A 20,362-nucleotide genomic window follows, 5' to 3' on the forward strand; every position below is an offset into this window, starting at 1 on the left:
TGGTATGTCTAATCTCTCCCATTATATGTTAGGTGGATTGTTTTAATATAGCATGCAGAGTGTGTGCAGTGTCTACACTTTGCTGTCAATGTACTTTTTCACTTTAGGAGTGGTATCAGAGAGTTAGATCCTTGGTCTTGAAAAAAGCTACAGGGAGGAGTGACTTGAAACATGTTGACCTAACAAAAAAAAGGTGTCATTGTAACCACTAGTTTCTGGTGCATCTTCCCCTTTTAACCATATTGCCTGTAGAAATTATGAAAACTAAGGGTTTCTTTATCAGGCAGGTATTTCTAAACTTACCCAAATCCCTCCAACTCCTATAAAGACTATTGCATGGTATTACCTACCTGGTGCTCCCTTGTCTTCAGCTGGTAGCGGCACGCCCTGTTCGGGAACGGGAATGACCCTATGACGAAGCATACCACCAACTGGCAACCCTGGTGGGTGAAGGTTATACATCAAAAAGCAATTTGCTTTTGTTACCTGTAGGAGGTACTTTTCACAGAGCAGGGCTCTTTTTTTTGTTTGTTTCATAAGTAAATAAGTAGGAGGATGAGACCCTGTGGACAACCTTCTTACCTCCCCCCTCCCACCCCCTTTTTAGGTTGAGCGTAGGAGTACACAAACGTTTCTTTCCAATGTGTTGTAATCTCTTCTGTGGGCTTTAAGCACACCTACCTCACACCCATCACTTAAATTCATTCCTGGGCTTGCCTTTCAGAATCCTTGGATGTTGATGGTAAATGCTTTACATTTGTCTCGTCCGGTTTTGTTGCCGCCTTGGTGACCGATCCTGTTACATGGATAATTACACAATTGCTGATATGTTTTACTGTGGGTGAGCTACTTTTTGTTTTGTCTCTCTCCTTCGCGCTCATGGCGGACATGGCGCTTATAAGTTTCATACAGCGCAAACTCTATCTGTGGCATTGGAGCGCTTTGCATGACTACCAGGTATGTCACGTTTATTTTGTGTCTCCGTGCTCCTTGGTGGCCATGCCGCTTTGAAGTTTCATAGAGCGCAAACTTGTTTTTCTTGAGCCCTTGGCATGTTTAGGCCCGTCTCTTTAAGACAACCTGCTCTGTTAGTGGGCGGTTTGGCCATCAGACACCCTATATATTCTAAGAAAGGAAGTGCAGTTGTGCTGAGTGTGGCAGTGGCTGGTACAGAGGGACCCTCTTGCCTATGTTATTTAATTCCATTTGTGTATTTTTTTACGGTCCTTTGTCTCCTTATGCATTTTTTTTTTAAGAGTGAGGGCAGGGTCTTGCTACCGTCAACCAAACTGTGCGATAAGTAGAGCTTTTGTATTGGGTACTATGTGCCTGTCGGGCTCCCTGTCTCAGTGAGGTGCTCCCTTTCCCAGGTCACTGTGTAGTAGGTTCCCAGGAGGCCATAGATGCAGACAGGCACTCCATGTTAATCTCTCTAATACACTCGCCTGCAGAATAGAAGCTTGAAGTAAAGGTAATTGAAGAGGAAAACATAACTGCCTAATTTCCAAAAATGCTTACAGAAGGACACAGTGTTGCAAACTGAACCAGATTTTCCTCCTGTATAAAGTGTAGGAGTGGAATGGGCTGCCTGTACCGAAGGGCGAGTAAGTGGCTGTCCCTTGCATATCACGTAGTCCGTGTCAGTGACATCTGTGTTCTTTTAGAGTTTATTGTCTTAAGTTGCATCTAAGGGCACCAGAGGGTTTGATGGGCGCTGGTATGGCAACTTCAGTATTCTAACGACAGCCGTGGAATAGTTGGGGAACGTGTAACGTCTAACTTAAGCCATTGAATTTTTTGAGGAAAGTTACAAATTCGGAAGTATTAAAAAAAAAGGGGGGGGGGGTTCATTGTCTGGAAAACCTGCCATTAGGACGCTGGTCAAGGCAAAAGATTAGGAATATCGCTTCAGATCAGAGGATGCAAAGACGTGCTTATGTTTGCACTGGCTCTATAACAGCGCATATAAAATCAAAATATAGCGGAATACAATGCAGAACAGTGTGATTACCAGTGACTGAAGTTAATTCAAACATATTGCCCTACATTTTGTGCTGCTGGATGGAGAATTCGTGCCACAATCGGATCCCAGGAAGGCCCAGCTTAATGTGTATATCTTAACCAAAAATGTGCAGTTTCCTGTGAAGACATAGGATGTCTGTCTGATTGTTATGATACAATGATACATCCTCTAACTTTTTTAGAAAGCAGTGAAAACAATACCCTAATATTCCGAGGATTTGTTGTGAAGAAGCATTGAGAGTTGGCTAAAATATAAACCTGGCATAGATGACCCCTGACTCCCTTCATCTTCTGCTATGCATGTTCCTGATGCGGTTTTGAACATCTCCCTTACAGTGGGAGGCCTTAAGGGGGAGGCGCAATGCTGCATTAAGGCCTATTGTTCCTCAAGGCAGGGTGGCGCCGTGGGTTTGCCTGATATCCTGCCCTCCTGCGTAAATCTCTTCGGGCCCCTCCATCATGGCCTTTGAAATGTCCAGATAACTTGCTCTGAGAGAACTCCACCTAGTTTAAACATGTATTTTGTCATTTTGTTTTTGCAGACATGAGCCATTAATACAGTAGTTACTCCTCCCTGATGTGCCATCTAACAAAACTGAGTTCGGTGGGCGGGGTATAGCAGCCAGTTGGCGTTGCTGCATTCACACCCCTGTGTGATGTCTTTATCTTCCTGCTGGGTTTCTAATCCAGTTTGGGGACGCTCGTAGCCCGTTGTAAGAGTCTAATGACTCTCGGCAGTTGTAAGAGTCTTGAGAACCCCCAGTGCATAAATTGGGCTGTTATCATGGTGTGAACAAAGATGCTTCATATCAAACTAAAGTATTTTCATAGATCATACTGATGCAACATATTTTGCACGAACTGCTAAACAAAAAAAAAATCAACCCTTTTATCTCCCAATCCTTGCACATGCCAGGCACTTGGGCATGTATATACGAAGTGGAGGTTGTAAGTAAAGTACATAGCTGCTAAGGTTTCAGATTGCTTATGTGTGACATTTTCATAATTTCAGTGTAATTATGAATGATACTTCAACGACTATGAGTGACGCTTTCTCACTACCAAATGAAGATAAGGATGAGCACAGCTGCATTGGGAAAGGCTGACAGTGGGAGGCAGCTTATTTAAAATAAAAAAAACACGCTATAATCACTCGAGCAGTTGTACAGTCAGCCACAGTCTAGTCAGTGGCTAGTAGTAAGTTGCAACTCCAATCCAAAACGACCCGACTTGGTGCGTTAGTAGCATCTGAAAAACTGAGCAGAGGCTGAGCAGACAGACTGCATGACTCTGTCCTGGGGTGCAGGAAGCTCAGTCTAGTAGGAGCCCGATAGAAAGTTAGCACTACATATTGTGTCTCACTGACACTCAGCACACTTCATGTCCCCGCAGTCCCCAGGCAGCCTGGAAGTGATGACAAATCACAGTGGCTAGCCTTTTATTCAGTGTATATGGAACCCTCAAATATGTCTCCTTAAGATGGCACTAATTGTTTTTATTTGTGTCTGTACTTTTAGTTATGTTCAAGGTTGTATTTGCTCTCGCAGACACAGCAGCTGATTTCTTTCAGTGCATGTCATTTCAACTTTTCATGCTCGGCTGATGTTGCTAGTTGTGGAGCAGGGCTTTGCCTTATTTACTGTACTTGTTCTAGAACTTTACAGGTCTTTGTGTTTGATAAAGCCACGTTTGCCGAATCAGGGGGCTTTATCAAAAAGAAAATTAAAATGCAGAAACCCAGACATTATACCATTTATAGAGGAGTGGATTGACCTCCTCAGAGCCTTACATGTTGTCATGCCACTGGTAATTTGGGTGTAATGCATTTTCTCAGACTAACTTAACAACAAATATTGGTAAAGCCAATAAGTCTCGCCTTTGAATAAAGTTACAGGACCTTTAGGCAGACATACTAAAATACCATAGAATGTAGAAAACAACTCCACGCTACTTGCTCACAGAGCCATCCATTTTTCCTATGATTTCTGCATGCGTTGCTCACTTGAGCTATACACACCTTCAGATCTGTAAAGGTACAGGGTTAGTTCCATGTTAAGCAGGACGAAAGGATGGACCACATATACAGTATATACAAGGAAAAATACATTTTCAGCAGTTTACTTGTCTTTTGGTTGTTTTCAGAGAAATAGCAGGCTGGAACCCTCAGCCTTCTTTATTTTATTTCCACCATAAATAAAACCTGGGAAATAAATATTTATGCCATTTTGGTTCAAGGCACGGAGGCTTCTTTTATTAAAACAGCCGCCTGCAAGAGGCTTGTTAATCAAGCAGTCCGTAAAGTACAAAATAGAGAGCCCAGCTTGATCACTAAAACCGTAGAACTAATTGTAATGTGAGATTTTCACAACTGTTTCAATGGCTCTCTGTTTTCTTCTGTTTACTAGCATTTATCGGGTTCTTTAATAAGCACGTTTTTAGACACTGAACAAAAGGAGAGTTAGCTGACCTTGTTATGAAGGAAAAAGACATGAACAGCTTCACTTATCATAATCCTATATTTGATTAGAGGAATTTGTGACGATTCGCTGCCTTGCACGTTTCTCACTTGCTCCACATGATATGTCCATGTCATCAACTTTGAATAAGCAGGAAACTAGCCATGGTTGTTTTAGATTTTTGCAGTTTGCTGGACATACTCACCTCATTTAGCAGCAAGAGCTCTAATTAAATTCATGGAAAGATGGCATTGCAGTAGACATTGCCCGTGGCACCACCATTTGTTGTGGGATAGCCACCTCTTCTCCAGGGTTTGGTGTTTGGTTAGGCCTAAACCCCATGAAGATACGTTTCTGCTGGACAGAGATAAAGATAGAGGAAGTTGGTAGAGGGAAGTACTTTAGTTATATTCAGGGCCCTTGGAATTATGTGGCAGGGTTGACCAATTAATGTGGCAAGAAAAGTACAGTTATGCATTTACAACACCAATAGCTCTGACTCATGCAAATGCAAGACCTATCGCATTGCAAATGCTCGTTTGGTATAGTCCGCAGTCAACACCAGCAAGGTGTCCTCATTAGTTGACATCCACTGCTATTGGTTCTCTTTGGATTCCACGAAGGACTGGCTATTACAACTAAATCCCCCAAAAGATTTCTTTTTTTCATTTCTTCTCAGTCTTTACCTAGAGGCCACTAGTGCCTTTCTTCTTGTTTTTAGAGTCCTCCCCAGCTCTTAAGCCTGTTGCACATTCTTTGATTCTTTTTTTCTTGGATACTTCTGTCTTTTCATCCTTATATTTCAAAATTGGTTCAGGTCGGTACACTTGACTTTTTACAGAATGTACTATTATACGTTTCTAACAACTTCAAGCTGTTCCACTTTCCATCACTTGTAGTGTTGCATGCAATAAAATACAGCTACATCAAGCTTGTCGGCTAAAATTTGAGTGGTTGCTTTTACATCAGGATTCAGTTTAATGTGTTCTTTTTCCCTGCTATGGTATTAATTTTTGCATAGAAGCAGTACATTTTTGTGTTTACGTTATGTAACTAAGATTAAGGGAACTATTCATAAGTTGGCTGCGTGAATACTCAGGCGCAACACGATTGAGTATACACACCAACAACATAGGTTTGGCTGCTGCGGTGACTACTGTGTCACCGCCATAGCCGAATCCCTCAGACAGCCCTTTGGAGTAAGGTCTGTCAGAACAGTGGCTACATGTCCGCCCATCTAATTTTCTTTATCAAAATAAAACTGTTTTGTGCAGTGTTGTGCAAACAGCGATATGCATTGATAGGAACCACAGTGATAGCGATTCCTGCCAGTGCTTTATGAATGACCACCAGCTTGGTGGTCATTTAAAAATTTGGCGGTAAGTAATCTACTCTATCCCTATGGTGGAACAACGGGCCGTCCCTGAAATAATAGCCCCTAAGTGTATACCAACAATTCAGATTATCACATATTCAAGCGTATGTATTGCAAAACTTCCCAGAGTCAGCCAAGTACGAGTGCGCGTCAGTACTGCTGTTCAAACTAGGCGAAACTGACGCATGATCGCCTCTGGGGTCTAATGCGTGGAATGCGCGGGCCCTCTGATGGTCAGAAGACCACACCGCGCTCGGAGCCGCGTTATAGCAAGCCGCGAAGGAGACGGAAAACGTTCCCACGGCTGTAGGGATTGATCCCTAGAGTACAACAACAATGAAAGTACCGTTACAGAAAACAGAAATGTTACCTATCTGGCTGGGAGCAGTGATGAAAGAGGAGGGAAGACGTGGACTTGGGCTCTCCAGGCGTTGGAAGGCGGCTGTTTATTTCTTTCCTGATGTTTGCTGGGAAAAGTAGTTTTGATGATGACATACACACTTAGTTAATGCTGCTGTTCGAAATAAAAGTGAAGAAAGATAAGCCTAATCCTCACCTCCGGTCCTGACATAGAATCAGTATTAGGCTTGGAGGACCTGCCTTTCTAGTCTTAGTCTGCGTCTGTTTTTCTGGTTAATTTTGCTTTTTCATGTTGGTATTCATCGCATCCTCAATTAGATGGGGGTAATAATGGGATAGATATTCTTTCTTTTTTCTACAATTTGGAACTGGCCATCTCCTCTTACTACATTTTTGTTTTCTTAACTGTAGTTGGGATCCTATCTGACACACCCAAATCCTTTTATCACATCCTTTCTGGTCTTTGGTATTATTAAACATGGCCCACTTTCTGAAAGTCTCTTTAGTCCCATCGTGCTCCCATATTGCTAATATTTGCTTGTCTCTTCTGGATTTTTGATGCCCATACTATTAGGCATTCCAGTCCCACTTGTTTCCAAATTTCCTTTTGCCATATTTTCTTACCTGGTACTGTTGGTGACTTCTGTATTATCACAACGATGCATTTCACTAAATTTAGAGGCATCTGTGTAACTTCACACTTACTTGTTCCCACCATCAGTTCTAGTAAGCATTCCTTTGCAACTCACTGCCTGAATAATCAATGCAGACAACATGTCTTTATTGTTTGTGGTTGTACAGAAATAAACTTTGTGTTCTGCATCTTGTTCAAATTTATTTTATGTGTCCATTGTCAGAGCAAACAATGCAGCAGCATCAGACTGCCCTGCCTGGTACCTCGGTCTACTGTCAGTCTTTCCTTGGTGGCCGAGTATGTATACAGTAGTGTATTTCAGACCATCCTCTCAGCGCCAGAGTTCATATACTCTATCACCCATTATAAGATTTCCTATCAGATGGTATCATACACTTTCTTCTTCTCTAACAGTGCCACTGTTGAAGCCTTTGTGGCATCTTGCTCAGAGGATAGCAGATGGAGCGGCATTCTCAAGTTGGGTGTTGTGATCAGTCTTGTGAAGAAGGCATTCTCGCCAGTGTGTCTAGTGTTTGGAGTACTGGCATTTCCTTGTTTGTCAGTATTTTGCCTAAAAGCGTGTAATCTAATTTCAACATCAATAGGGACCTAATTGTTTTATTTTGTAGGGACCTAATTATCTTATCTTGGCCTGACTTAACACTAGGAATGCTTTTTGAGCCGTTGGAGGAAGCTCATCCTGTTTCCGAGCTGAGTCATACATTTCAAGTAACTCAGGGGTTAGGATGCCTCTGAATGTGTTTTAAAATTCTGATGGTAGCCCTTCAGTTGAAAAGTTTTGTTATTCGTTATTAGCTGTATTACATCTGCATCTCTTATTCTGTGATGGGTACTTCTTTGTTTTGCTTCTTCTTCTCATTTAATTTCCAGCTTTATGAATACAAATCTGCCAATCTTTCTTTGATCAAGCCCTGTGGGGTTGCATATAATGCCGCATAGTTGGCAAATATTTGCTTTATTTCTGAATGTGTATGGTGTAGAACCAAATCATCTCCCTTTATTCTTGGCACTGGCAGCATTGAGGCCACTGCTGTCATCAGCTGTGCCAGGCGTCTACCCAGTTGGTGCTCCCCCCCCCCCTGTGCTGCCTAGCAGCAAACTCCCAGTATTCCAACCTCTCCAATCTCTGAAGAGCCTCTCCATGTTTCTGTCTACTTTCTAAGAGCTCATCCTTATGATCTTGAGTATCCACCACTAAGCCTTCCATGCTCGGCATACTCTGATCGAGCTTGGTCACTTGAGTCATCAGTGCTCTATGGCCCCATTTCTTGTTCTGATGCATCCTCCTCCAATGGTTGCTTTGAATGCCTCACATGCTGTTTTACTAGCTACTGATCCCTCATTGTGTTTATAATAGACTGCTATGGTTTCCATGATCCCTCCTGCGAGGGATGCATCTTGTGGAGCCTATCTTTTCAGCATGTTTGGGGATGCATGTGGTTGATTTCCCTCATGTTGTTGTCATTAGTTGAGGGCTGTGGTCAGATAATGTTTTACATAAATATTCCGTCATTTGGTATCTCATGATGCAGCTGTTAATAAGAAAATATGTTTGGGTGTCCAGCTTATACAAAGGTGGTTTGAAGGAGTATTCTTGTTTATTTGGAAACATCTGTCGTTAGGCGTCACATAGTTTCCAGTGAGTCATCATTTGGGCTACTTCATTTGCCACTCTCTGGTTAGTTGCATTGTGCAGCAGTAGACATGATCTCTCCAAAGACATAGTTAGTTTCCTGTACGGTAGTAATGCCCACTCCATCAAATATTACAAGTTTGTTGAGATCTAGCAGAGTGCTTTCTATTTTATTAAGATTATTATTATTTTTTTTATCATGGAACTAGACTGGTGATAATTTCCTCTGAGCGTGCTGGGTGATATTCTGTCAACCTGCAAAAATAAAGCAAACTTTAAGACCAGATGATTGTAGGCGTCAACATTTTGTTTTTAGGTTTCGCCTGAGACATGCATGTGCTTTGTTGTGAAATTTCTTGTAAATAAAAAAAACAGCTTAAAATTGCCTTAGAGCCTGACCGTTACTTACCAATGGTTGGCGTTGTCACTTGTTTCCTTGCTTCTCATTGGTTTAGCGCCTCCCTTCTTCCATTTGATCTCTTCTGGTGTTGTCCCTGTCGTGGTGCATGGATCAACAACAGCTTTGTGCGGTCCTTACACTGTGCGCTTCTGCAGGACATTTTTTTTTCCAGGTGGCACCTTAGGAGAGTGCACGTTTGAAGTCCATCCACCTTTCACCAATGTCCGTTGTCTTGCCCCAACCTCTCTCCCCTATCTTTGTGTTGCTTGCCTGTCATTTTCACCCAATGCCAAAAATTCCCTGCTGCCACTCGCCCCCCTTCACATCCTCATCCTACTTGCTCCCTTCCACCCACTATCCGTGGTCTTGTCCTGACCCCTCCCTCCCTCATAGGTTATCTGTCCCATCTTCCTCCGACTAACCGTTTCTTCTTGCCCCATCAGATAACAAAACATTTACAAAGCCAAATAACTCTGGCTTACATGAGAGCTGGTTGGCTTTGTCATTTATTTTAGCCACGTGATACAGCTGTAAGGCTGCTGTGCCACATGGCTAAAAGTAAGGGGAAAAAGCACTCCAACGCACCAACATTTTATGTTGTGTTTTTTTTTGTTTGACCTTTCAGTCATAATGCAAAGCAACCATGCTGCTGTCAACATGGCTAAAAACATTGACCGAGGCGATGGATCTCACAATTGCGAAACCCATTGGCTTTGCCAGTGCTTGTTTTGTTGGCTGCCTTCCACTGTTGTTGGTGAGATGCCCAACAACACATTTCAGAATTACTGGTAGATCTAATCTCCCCACCACTTAAGTTGTACACCAAGCAATATCTAAGCACACTTATTACCCACGGCAGCAGGGCTTCCAGGACCTACAAATGCGGGCTTCCAGAGATGTTCGGCTAGAATATTTTTTTGTTCATTTCTTTTCTACAGTAGTTGAGGAGCTAGACTACTGAGTAAATTCTGGCTCAGGTCTGTGTGCTTTCAGTATAATGTAGGGTGCATCTGATTCACATTTTCTTTCAGTGTTTATCCCATATTTTTCTCAGTCTTGACTATTGCAGTCATTGAAAGGCTACATGCACATGTCCAGGAGCTTATCAGACCTTGCCATATAATCTCAAAGGTTTCTAGTTAGGCATTTCTTGAACTCCCGGAGGCATCCCAACCTTCCATAAATGTCAAGGGAGGACTTGCAACACTTTCAGACTTTTTATGTCTGACCTACACCTGCAGAAGAAGTCTAAGAACTGCACGAAAAAATCTTGAGAAACAAATATAGAGAGGCAAGAGCTAAGTAGTTTGTTCACTTTCCCAATATTTGTAGGCAGACCTCACACTCGAAGTGACTGGGAGAAAGGGAAAAAAGGGTAGGAAGAATAGGAAATACTTGTCTGAAACCAGAGGTGAACTTTTCGGAGATAGGAAAGACACTGGGATTGGGGATATTAGGCAATCAGTATGATAACCGAATATTGACTAGTTTAAAGCCTGGTGGCCTGGATAGTGTATCTGCTTCTATTTAGAGATTCTGTCTTGCACTTGCACGGTCTCACTTCGGCTTTGGTTAATGAAGAAACCTGCTCTGGGTTGAGGATCGTTTGTGTTGGAAAGAATAGCTTTCTGACAGTCCCAAGTTAAGTCAGTCTCTGTCTTTGGCAAGGCCACTAGGCACAATCTTTAGGTTGAGTATTAAATCATCATAAGTTAAAATCACGGAAAACTTAAACAAAATTGCTGAAGTCTTCGTTTTCTGAACAAGTCAGTAATACATGAATGTTACTATTTGTGTATCTTTAAAAGAAATAATTGTATGTTGTTTTATTTTGTATGATTTTTTTTTTTTTGTTTTTGTTTTTTAACAATCAATCCTTAATATGTTGCAAGAGTTCGACTGAACCTCTTGTTACAGCAAAAAAGGACCATCCAACATTGCATTCCTATCACAATATATGTGTAACCCTGACATTCAAGTGCATAAAATTTATAAGGGTGCAGCTAAAATATCTTGCTTCATTCTGAGTTGTAACCAAATGAGTAAAAAATAAATCTTTTATAATTTTCTTCAGTCGTGTTATTGATTATCTTATTAAAGTGTGCCTTGTTTTACAAATATGTAAAATTCTGGATTGCTCCTGTTGTGTGTTTTTAAGGTTGCCCAAAATATTTTTTTAGAGTGCTAGTCTATTTTGTACAGCACTGGCATTGATTAAAATCTCAAGTGTTACTAGGCGACAGAAATAATTGCGATGACAATTCAGTTAGTACAGACGGGTGTCTCAAGAGTCTCTAAATCATGGACTAAAGTTGGAAAATGAATTCTTGGTCGAAAGTCTTTTTAGGTTGAGTGCATTTCCCTACATCTAAAAATGCCAAGTTCCTTATCCATGTATGCTATATTTTCACATGTATGAAGACCTGTGTTTGAACTGCTTTCTTTGTTTATTTTAGGACACACAGGAGAAGGAGGCTGTCCCCCCAGAAAAGGCAGAAGAGCAGAAATTAAAAGCCAAATATCCCAGCTTAGGACAGAAGCCAGGTGGATCAGACTTTTTGATGAAAAGGCTTCAAAAAGGGGTACGTGTGGAGTAATCCGGCTGTAAGAAAGACCCAGTTTATCATGGTAGACTGTAAATGTACCTAAACCATATAACTGACGAACCCTGCTATTTGATCCATTGGTCGGCAAAAGCGGTAAGGGAGGAGGGAGGGGTTAAATGTGAAAGCTAGAAATTCATTATTTCCATTTCATATTTTCCTTTAGAAGGTTGCCTGTAAGGGTTACTTCCAGATCTAACAGGGTTGGGAGAGAATGGAGTGTAAATTTTCATGATTTTTTTTTTGGGGGGGGAGATATACCTCACGCAAATGTTATCCAACATTAAATTCCTTCACTGGCAGTAAGGTGTTATCAAATGGCATAGTCAAGAAAAAAACTTGACATTGTGGATGGAGGCAGTAAGGAATTCACAATAGTCTGTTTTGGCTGCAGCAAACCTACACATTAACCTATACAATTTCGAAGGGAGACAGGAACACAGATGCACAGTTTGATAATTGTAATGAGTTCACCTATTAAAAAATTCCACATCTGCTCTGGGAGGATGGGCAGTGGTAAAATATCAGAAGCATTGCTCGTCTTAGATAATCTTAAAACCATCTAGTTTGTGAACTATGCTTTGGAGGCTCATCTCTCCACATCACTTCTCATCTAGACTTTAGAGGTAGTGCATTAATTTTTTTTTTTTTTTAATGTTGCTCTCTCCGAATGAGGTCAGTTACCTTCCTGATCTTTTTACATTTTACTGTGCCCTATGTCTACAAGGCATGTTTGAAATAATGCATAACTTTTTATACAGTAAACTAGCCTTTCCTCTACCCATCTTTTACAGCAGAAGTATTTTGATTCTGGCGATTACAATATGGCCAAGGCGAAGATGAAGAACAAGCAGCTGCCAAGTGCCGGGCCGGACAAGAATCTGGTGACAGGAGATCATATCCCAACGCCGCAGGATCTGCCCCAGCGAAAGTCCTCTCTTGTGACCAGCAAGCTGGCTGGATAATGTGCTTTCCTGCTCGTCAGAAGAAACACCTGTCGAACTTAATTGTATCCTAGGGCTGGGATGGACGGATTTCACTTACTCCAACACTTCTCATACTTTAATGAATCAGGATGTTGTGTTAAGTCCTGGCCATATGCTCAGATTTTTACAGTTGGTGATCAATATGTTTAACAAGTCATTGTTGTTCCTGAAAGATCTGCATCTCTCGGCGTGGCTAACTCATGGATAAACTTCATTATTAAGTTGAGGCTCTTGCTAAGGCTAGCTTGAGATGAAGTTTTCAAGTCAGGACCAACATAACTGACACCTAAGGAAAGCCACCTTTAGCTGACGTGCAGTGAGGGCCAGTGTGAGCAAACACTCAACTAGGGTCAGCTTTAGCAAATTTTCATCAAGGCTCCTCTTTCCAGGGCGTACACAGATGGAAGCTTCAACTAATCACCAATGAGGGCTGCTACAGCTAACATTCACTTAGCACCAGCGTGAGCTTACATTTGTTGACGGCTAGCCTGAGTCACTCATGGCAGTCTAAGTTGTTCTCAGGTGCTGACCAGCTGGAGTTGGTGTTCAGTAATGGCTGGCTTTGGCATATACGCAATAAGAGATGGTATTAGCGGACTTATCAATAAGTCAGCTTCTGCAGATCTCCTAGCTTGGCCAGTTTTAGCTGATGCTTACTTAGAGCCGGCTCACTGAGAGCTAGCTTTAGCTAACTATCAGTAAGGACTGGTTTCTGCTAACTCTCAGCAGTGGCCAACTTCAGCTGAGATTCACTGAGGTCTGCCTTCAGCTGATCCGAGATAAGGGCCAGATTCAGCTGACTCCATGTCCAACTTCTACAGACATGAAGCGAGTTCAGACTTCAGCTCATGGTTAGTGAAGGCCCACTTCTTGGCTTCACGCTTTAGCTGACCTTCACTGATGGTCAACATGAATGTGAGCAGATGTTCAGTAAAAGCAACCATGAGCGGATGTCCTCTCATGAAGGTAGATTATCAGGAAGCTCTTCATTGAAGGTAGGCTGATAGTTTTGATGTTTGGTTTACAATCAAATCTTCATTTTAAGGCTCTTAAGTGCCTGAGGTTTTAATGGGTGGCTTATGAGTGGAGACGTGAGCAGTCTTGATCACCCTCCAGTAGCCAAGACAAACAGCTTAGGAAAATTCCTGGCTGTCCAGAGCACGGGTGGTGGATATTTCCCTGTAGAGTCCAAGCCAGAAAATGTACAAGACATAGAGGAAGTGAGGTGATGAAACAGTGCCCTGCTATGGATGTTGAACATAATTGCACATCTAACATAAAGAAATGTACCTAATTTTATTTTTGTAGCTGTGAAATAACTGATAATAGCTGGGTAACATTTTCTGCTGCAGTTTTGTTTGTATATAGATTGGTGTAATGAATTTAAGAGGCAAACTGCATTTAAGATCTTGTGAAAAGACATTTGGACGTTGCTTGTAGGTGATATATCAGCAGGATGGGGAATGTCCCCAGCTCCCTGTAGTGACCTAATGCTGCTGGTTATAGGAGAAAAGTACATAGAGTATGGGTCACCAACTGACTTTAAACAAAATATGTAAATGCTTCCTCCCCTGATTTTTTAAAATGTGTGATTTGAGGGCCTGAAAATAGATGTCTGCATTTTTGGTGGCTTGGATGCTATACAGTGAGATTGGCTCAAGGTTTCTAAAAGCAGGCTCGTTAGCATTGGTGTGGCTCTTAATCAGAAAAAAGTCAAAAACATCTACTTAACTACAGCAAGTTCTAAATTGACACTTTAAAAGAAAGTGTACTTTTCAGTTTGAGAAATTGTTTTTATTCAAGGGTGAGTCATTGGACATGATGAGAAGAGACGTCTGTGGTCACAGCCTGCTAACATTGTTCACCAATCCCTATTTTGGAGTCTCCGAGCTTTGCTGATCAGGCCTATGCAACTTTTAGTTTACATTGAGTTAGCCTGCGATGTTTGTAGTGGTGAAAAGAATACTTTATATTGTTAGTTACAGTGACGTGACAGTTCTCTGTGGTTGTAGAGTGAGTGATGTTTTTTTTTTTTTTCGTTTTTTTAATTGTGTTTTTGGTTTGGGACGACGAAATTGTTCACTTCAAGCACACAACACAATATTGAAACAGGTGATCACCAGAGTGTAAAAAAATGCCAGATGGGGGAAACATGTACAGCAAAAAGCAGTGCAATCCTTGGGAAGAAAAAAAAACAGATAGCCCTCTTGCATAGCGGTTGAGACACTTTCATAATCTGTGCTCTGCTATATGCATGCATCTCTGCTATAAAGCTCTGGCTGCTTTCACTAAGAAAGTGTGCTTTTTCTCCAGAGGTACTGCATGCAAGTAAGGTCTAGGCAGGACCAGGAAATAAAGTGCTTCATTATGATTGTCCCAGGATGTGCAGATCTCTGCCTACAAACGCTTACTGTATAGTGCTTTGCTGATGCAGAACCCAGAGACTAAAAGTTACACACCTCAGCCAATGTGAAGGGGATTCCCAATTTTCGCAGAACCAGACCGTTTTTCTGGCTGTTGTCTGCACCATGGGGAGGGTGAGCTTGTTCTTATTGGTCTAAACAATGGTGGCATTTATGTTCTACTTTACTATGGGAGTTGTGTGGGGATCTTATGCACTTGCAAATACGGCAAAGCAAATGTAAAAAGTTTTATTGTTCATTAGTGGTGTATTTGACAGTAAACACGTTTTTAATATTCCATGGTGCACCTCTAGTGCAGAGACAAACTCATCAATTAGTGTCCAATGATGGAGGCTATTCCCTTTTGGAGAATGGAGGGAACACGTTTGGACATTGTTAGATGTTCTTCACCTTTGAACTGACGTGATTAATCAAATCTAAAAAGATGAACTGTGTGTTGCTCATTGATTGAAAATTATCAAATGAATATGAGAAATGTATGTCTTTGAGGGTTAGAGTCACCCATCTCGTATATCCCTGTCCCAAAACGTTGCTAGGGGAGAGTACTTCTATGATTTGAGCCCACATAACTTTAGTTACTAGATGGAAACATGAGCGCCTTTCGTACAGTAGTCCCAATTAGAAAGTCTTCTATAGCTGCTGCCATGTGGCACATGTTTAAGTTATATTGCTGTGTGTGTTTGACTATTTAGCTATAGCTGAATTTTCACTTGACACTTAGCTGATGTCCCAGGCAGCAACAAATTCACTGGATATTTCTAAATTACTGTATGCGAAAAAATATCACCAGAGACGTCAACCTTTAATGAAGCAGTCTTGCAAATGTTTATCAATGGTTTTCAAATGACAGTGTGAAATGACCTCTGAGATAATACGGTTGATTTAAAATGTGTGTCTTTAAGCCAGTTCAGTAATTGAGACCACTTGATATTCTCTAAAAGCAGAAACGTCTCTCTCACTGGGGCCAGGAGTTATACACTTGACAGCCGTTTTAGGAGAGAAACTTCCACTTGTTATGGGAGTTCATTTTCAATGATCACAAAAATACACTGTAAGGTGACTCAGCTGACATTACTTCCTTCTCCCTTTGGAGTGAAGCTGAGTAGAATAACTGGTTTGTGTAGTCTGTTTAAAGTGTTTGGCTTTTGCATTTAGTAGCTACTTAGAACATACACAATTCTAGGTTTATCCAAAAAGTTGGAAGTAAGCATATGCACCAAGATCTAATCAGAGAAAAAAGCTAAATTAAACAAAACTTAGTATACTTGATGGGTGTGATGTTGTAGACTACCTTTCCATAGGCCAAGTGAGGCATTCTACTGCACTGAATTCTACATATCCACTGATCTGCTAGTGGTCTCTGTTTTTTCTGTTTCATAACATTCGCAAAGGATATGATTGAGGATATTGCGTTTGCTGAGCATCACAGCAAGAAAAATAGTTCTGACGACCTTAACTGTTGATAATGAAACTACATGTCATGTTGTTTGTAACACGAATGAAAGAAGCTCAAAACAAATGCTAGGCTTTGCAGTCGAGTGTGGGCGAGCTTTGCACTGCTGAACCTTAATAGTTGGAACTTCTAGCAGGTAGTGTTAAACAAGCCAACACAGAGCATGTCCTCGCTATACACATATTTACATCAAGTGATTAAATATGACTCATTCCTTGTAATTGGTTTTATACCTGAACCTTAAACTGGCATGAAAATGAATGTGAACATTTAAATGCAACTTCACCTGCAGATTTTTGTGATTTGTGCTTGAGTACATTATATGGTCTAGTGCACAAAACCTTAGCAGTGGCAATTAAATTAAAATCATTGTGCACATCTCGGGTGACATCTGCTTAAGCATAATGTGTACAAAATAAACCCTCATTGAGAATGTTCAAACTTGGGGAATGCTTCGCAGCTCACCAGTGCTTTGCTGTAAGCACATTTCTTTATGAAACAGCTTGTGATTGTTAACAAATCTGCCTATTGACAATCTATTTCACCAAATGGCGGTCAACATATTAAGATATTTGCAGTCTGGTCTGAACAAATTCCACCTACTTTCAATTGGAGGCAGTGCTTCTTATTCTGCGAGAAACCTAGGAGATAGTAGCCAGATAGCTGTCCTCATTGTATCTAACTGTACGGGATAGTGCTTGACCTGGTGCTTTAAATATGTTGTCTTATTGAAACCTGTTTTCAATTTGCAACTCTTTGGCAGTTTGATTGTTATTTGCGAATCATTAGCTCTAAACATTTTAGTACAACATAAACTAAACATTTGCATATGCATCTCTAAAACACACTGGATAACTTTAGAAGAATTCTGGATTCATTTTGTACCAGTTCCATCAAACACGTTTCCTATCAGTCTACTTTTGCCTAGTGACAGGTTTGCAGGTGGGTGAATGTCAGTTGTCCTGATACAGTCACTGACTGGAGTAGTGCTACATTGGGCTTCACAAATGTCATGACTGCAGCCTAGTGCAGTTCTTTGCAATGGGATTTGGGGAGATATAGTCACCTAGCTAAGTGATATGGGTGGAATGTCTGAGTATTATGGTTCATATTTGCAGGGAGATGGGCAACTGGAATAATTTTGCCATTTCAGAGAAATTAGCAGTCTGGGTGTGTCTTGTTCGTCCTTATTGATGGACTGAACAGTCAGCCAGAATTTGCCTTGTGTATCTGTAGAGAGGTGGGCAGACTGGATGAGCTGCTTGTCTTTATCTGCAGTGTAATTCAAATCTGAAACTTCTTTATGAGAACTGGAATAAACTTGGCAGTCCTTAAATGTAAGAGAAGTGGCAGACTAGAAACGCCCGCAAGCCTTAGACAATGGGCAACCAAAATGGCTTTGAGGATCAATATTGGCAGGGGTACGTCCAATTAAATGGAGTGCTAGATTCTTAAATGTCGGGATCTGTGTGAACTGAATGGATCTGTGGTATTAATTTGCAAGTCTCTGAGCACACTATATGTGACTGCTAACCATTGGCTGGTGGAAACGGGCAGACCAAGGGAACAGGAGTCCCAGTCTGTCCACAATATCGATCTGAAATGTACCACTGTTAGGCCTTCATGGAGGAATAGACATAGGATGGGTGTAACACCGTACTACCTAAGCCCTTTATGTAGGACACAACCTTCTGTTTTCTTACCCTGGACCTCATTGCCTGTGCCTGATAACCTTTATTCTCCAGTGCATAGATTGGATTGGTTGAAAATGTGTCTGCAAAGACACACTATAGAACACAGTCCAGTCGTCCATTTGCAATCTGTCACACAAATCAATAAAACCTCTTGTTAGTAATTTTTCTTTGTTAGTAGTTTTTCAGTGACATTGGCTTTTATGACTACTGTCTGATGACTTTCGGGATTCAACTGTGTTCCGCTACATCCACATGAATAATTATTCATGTCTTCCGAAATACAATTGACCCTTATTCAGATGTCCATAACACACCTGTCATTATTCTGTTTAGAGCACCTGATTTACAGGTAATGAGGTACAGTGTTAAATGGCTATGGGGTTAGAAACCGATGGCCAGGAGAGAAAGGCTCCAATCAGACTTTGTGTTTTGTGTCCTTCAATGATTTCTTAGATCATGTTGACCTTTTTAATCTTGACAAACATATTGTTTATTAGAGTTTCATTTCAGGAACTTATTAAAATATTACAGGTTCTTCAGGTCAGCGCTGGAACCTTTACATTAAAGGGGAAAAGTTGTTAATTTCAGGTCAGAGTGATCATTTGATGCACTGAGTACCATTTATTCGAACATTCTTATAAGTACGGTGCTGATGTGCACCTTGCCTCTGGAAAGCTAGAAATCTATACTATTCTGATTTGAATTTTCATACTTGATTACTTTACTTGTACCTTTCCAATTCAACGCAGACCCATGTGTTTTTCAGGAGATCAAATGGAAGGGTCTTTATTTTCAAGCTAGATCAAAGGAATGAATTCCTGTTTTGTCAAGTTCATGGGTCAGGTATTTGACCATGCACAGATTGTGTAAGAGCAGTACTGCGAGAAGGTCTTTCTGGATAGTGTCCATGAAAGCTATGACGTTTTCTTAGTAAAGACTATGAAGATATTATGTTGAAAATATCAGTGAATGACCCATAACAAGACTGCGCTTCACATAGATAACAAATGATGGTCTTTGTTTCTTGTCAAATGTCCTTTTACCATCAAGCCTATGTATGAGTGATGGATGATTATTGCAACAGCTAAATGTGTGAGTGCCTAAACCCACACTCTGTGCTGTTGTTTAACAGGCTACAGGAGCTTTTCGAGGAAGCTGTTCCCACCTTTGGGACACACTTCAATTAAAACACTAGCTGTGTTGATAGATAGATAGATAGATAGATAGATAGATAGATAGATAGATAGATAGATAGAGAGATAAGTATATAACGAAACGTCTGAGGTTAGGATTGGAACTGTACTCTTTGAAAATCCTAAAGCCATGTTGTAAGATTAATTTCACTCAGTGAATCACATTCAGGCACACAAATATCTTGTGTACAGAAGGCACTGCTGGGAGTAGTCTGAATTTGTATCTCATTTTCAGATTCCAGACACTGTACCCTGCTTCGGAATAACAGTCATGTGTACAGTTCATTACAGTTTCACACAGATGTCCGGACATTATAATGCTATCTTTCTAGCTAATTCACAATAGATCACATAACTTACAGGCTAAAAACATATTCTCATAATGTTGGTTCAGATGAAAGAAGACCATGTACTACTGATAAGTGGTCTGTACAGACCACTTGTGGAAGTATGTTTCCAATAATTACATGTTGCTTTAAGAATAAGACAAAACCTACGCTAGTTATTGGGCTCAGTTTTTCTGTTAGTTGGTATCGCTGAGATACATGTATAGTAATCTGCTAGTCTGTTTTACTGTAGCAACAAATCTCTATACACTGGATATTTACACAATTTTCAGGTGGTAATTACTGGGGTGAAGAAGTACTGAGCATGTAGACAGCCCAAGTACATATTCATGACCTGTATCTTGCACTGTTTGAAGCACTGGTCCTTCTTGCCAGTAGGTGGAACCATGATGAGTAACTGCTAGTTGCATAGAACAAAATAACAAATTCTCAGATTTGTGATTGCTGGAATCCTATGTGTAGGATGTACAATCTCTGCTTTGTAAATGTACAACTTCATTTTTATCCTATGTCGTGTCACGTTTGCACTTGGATTGAAATAATGTACAGTCTGATCTTTTGTTCTGTTTATCCCAGCCACACTGTAAATAGATATGACTCGTAAATACATATAAATATATATAATTTTTTACATCCTCATCTTTTAACCTCTAGTGTTCATTGACGTATATTTTGAATTTTCCTATTGTACTAACATGCCTAAATGGCGACTCTAGAAATAACCTCAAGCATTATTAGATTTCTCAGAGCCGTAAGTAAATC

The 20,362-nt window shown here is 40.8% G+C and overlaps 1 protein-coding gene across 2 annotated transcripts in view; it reads left to right on the top strand.

Annotated features, from left to right (window-relative positions):
- The window catches only part of ENSA (endosulfine alpha), a 28,832-nt gene extending 8,593 nt beyond the window's left edge, over nucleotides 1–20,239 (top strand). The window contains exons 2-3 of one of the 2 annotated variants that reach the window (XM_069218541.1): nucleotides 11,358–11,483; nucleotides 12,299–20,239. In XM_069218541.1, the coding sequence (XP_069074642.1) occupies nucleotides 11,358–11,483; nucleotides 12,299–12,469 (297 nt within the window). In that variant the 3' untranslated portion in view covers nucleotides 12,470–20,239. The remainder of the gene's footprint in view (nucleotides 1–11,357; nucleotides 11,484–12,298) is intronic. The other variant, XM_069218542.1, reaches the window with a different exon arrangement.
- The last annotated feature ends 123 nt before the right edge of the window (nucleotides 20,240–20,362 follow it).

This window comes from Pleurodeles waltl, chromosome 12, assembly GCF_031143425.1.
Source record: "Pleurodeles waltl isolate 20211129_DDA chromosome 12, aPleWal1.hap1.20221129, whole genome shotgun sequence".
NCBI lineage: Eukaryota > Metazoa > Chordata > Amphibia > Caudata > Salamandridae > Pleurodeles > Pleurodeles waltl.